The 2,649-nt window shown below is 44.7% G+C and overlaps 1 protein-coding gene across 1 annotated transcript in view; it reads right to left on the reverse strand.

Annotated features, from left to right (window-relative positions):
• Nucleotides 1–2,649, reverse strand: part of tmeff1a (transmembrane protein with EGF-like and two follistatin-like domains 1a) — a 33,281-nt gene that overhangs the window by 28,267 nt on the left and 2,365 nt on the right. The window contains exons 2-3 of the mRNA XM_037681422.1: nt 1,737–1,945; nt 763–892 (exon numbers count right to left, since the gene is read on the reverse strand). Of these exons, the coding sequence (XP_037537350.1) occupies nt 763–892; nt 1,737–1,945 (339 nt within the window). The remainder of the gene's footprint in view (nt 1–762; nt 893–1,736; nt 1,946–2,649) is intronic.

Genomic DNA, 2,649 nt, shown 5'->3' on the forward strand with positions numbered 1-2,649 from the left:
AGTAAATAAACTGCATGAATGACTCAGTAAATAAACTACATGAATGATTCAGTAAATAAACTGCATGAATGACTCAGTAAATAAACTGCATGAATGACTCAGTAAATAAACTGCATGAATGACTCAGTAAATAAACTACATGAATGACTCAGTAAATAAACTACATGAATGACTCAGTCAAACTACATGAATGACTCAGTGAATCAAACATGACTCTGTCCTGAGGGATTCTAACCTTCTCCTCCTCATGGGGACACGCTCTCACATCATGTCTCATGTCTGTTTCTCCAAACTAATGGTTGATTGAGTCAAGCCACGTGAAAATACCCCCCCCCCCCCCCATTATCTGAACAGACATGAAGTAATGAGGAGGCAGAAGAAGAGCAGGGAGCCTCGTGGCACGGCAAGCTGCAGCAGCGACTGATGGCTGAGTGTTTAACCTGTCTCTCCCCCCCCCCCACCCCCCCCCCCCACAGAAAATGAGACTGAGTGAAGAGGAGCCACAGACGTGTCACGAACAAACTACAGGAAGCGTTGCTGCTGCTGAGTGACAGGGTGAAAAATGAAAACATGATGTCCCAGAACACTCGTCTGACTCAGACGTTCACGCTCTGCTTGATGCAACAGACACAGTTTGAACTTTAAGATAAAGAAACCTTTGGTTCATAACTGCAACTTTTAAGGAACAGATTCAGTTTTATTCTTATGAGCAGCGGCTACATCATGGCTCTGCTGCGGGCTCTGTGTACTTCCTGGACTCACCGGAGGAGCAGGGCCCGTCGTGGCTCCTGGAGATCAGTCTCTGCTGCTTGCAGGAGGCCTGCCGCCGGTAGCACTCGTTCTGGTACGTGTCTCCGTTAGAACCGCACACCGGGTTGTAGTTTTTGTGGCACTGAGAATCAGACAAGATCAAAGGTTAAGAACATGGACCGGTCCGGCTAACGGCGCCGACTGAACGTTTATAAATGGACTCTGATGATGCAAGTCCTTTGAATTTGGTGCAACTCAGTTCCTCCGCCGCTGAAACACCGAAGGAGCTGAATAAACAAACGGCTCAGCTGTTTTAGATCAGATGAAACGAGACCTTCAGCAGAACCTTCAGCAGAACCTTCAGCAGAACCTGAGGAGGGACATGGTGGAGACGTGCAGGACAGAGGACGTTGGACACCCCTGCTGTCCTGAAAGCCACCAAACAAACAGCCGCCTCAGATTTAGTTCATCAGATCAGTTTAAATTGTTTGAAAATTATGTCTCAAATAATCAAAACTGAAAAGATGCAGCAGCTATAAATAAATGTATTGATTAGGATGGATCAAAGCATCTGTAAGGATTCATTAATCCATGTTTCCTGAACGGAGCTGTCAGTCAGGGAGGAGGGAAACCTGCAGCTTTCACCTTCAGCTCTTCAGCCCAAGAAAGAAACGTGAATCCAGATGAAGAAGTCAGAACCAGAATTAAAGTCCAGCTCGTCGGTTCTGATCGGGTTTCTGTTCGCTCACCTCTGCTGGCTGAAACTCAAACATCTTAGTGATCAGGAACTAGACGGAGCCCACTGGCTCTGATTCATCTTCTACATGAGGAGCAGGTGAGGTCTGATTGATCTGGAGGTGGGGCCTGGGGGTGTCTCTGCGTGTCCTGGTCTTCGAGGAGCCCCAGGACAACCAGGTCCAATGAAAACCAGGTTCTGTCTGGACGAGTCCTCACACGGAGCCTGAAGAGAAGCTCGTCCTGCTCACCTGGAACTGACAGACACATCTGAGCTGAGCCCCGTCGTCCCTGCAGACGCCTCCATATCTGCAGGAGGAGTCGTCACAAACCCTCAGGTCGCTCTTCTTCTCTGACAGATCTACACAAACAACAAACAAACAAACAAACAAACAGCAGGGGGTCAAAATGAGGAGACAGACTGACTGTAACTTTAATAAAGTCCAGGCGGTTTGAAGAGCTCATGAGGAGTAAACGCAGGAGGAGGGAGGAGGTGCAGGACTTTGTTCATGCTGGACATGATCACAGCTCGGAGAGGAGCTGAGATGTTCGTCGGTGACTCGACGTTCTGTCTTGTCGTCTTTTCTTCTGGAACGTTTGAGCTTTTCTGCTTCATGAAACTTATTATCTGTTTGAAGCTCCACAATCTGTTCCTGAAACACTTTTAGACAAATAAAATTATAAAACATCTACAAGGTCAGCGGAGATCAAAGCTTCAGAGCACAGATCTGCACGAACTGAAACATTTACATTTTATTTTAAATATTTCTGCACGTTCTTTTCTGGAAATTTAAACGTGTTGTTTTTTTTACTCTGAGGTGAATTATGAGAAAATCACAGGAAATACTTAGTCACTTTTGATGAGCAGTTCAGGCTTTTATTTTGAAAGTCTAAAACCCGAGAAGCATGTTTTTAATCTGAAAATCATCAGTTAATAAAAATGTCAGACGTCCTCTCAGCTCAGAAAGTGGCTTCTCCAGGATCTGTTTCACTTTTTATCACTAATCAGGTTATCTAATCAATCACTAATCAGGTTATCTAATCAATCACTAATAAGGTTATCTAATCAATCACTAATCAGGTTATCTAATCAATCACTAATAAGGTTATCTAATCAATCACTAATCAGGTTATCTAATCAATCACTAATCAGGTTATCTAATC

Source organism: Nematolebias whitei, chromosome 9 (assembly GCF_014905685.2).
Source record: "Nematolebias whitei isolate Nwh7 chromosome 9, NemWhi1, whole genome shotgun sequence".
NCBI lineage: Eukaryota > Metazoa > Chordata > Actinopteri > Cyprinodontiformes > Rivulidae > Nematolebias > Nematolebias whitei.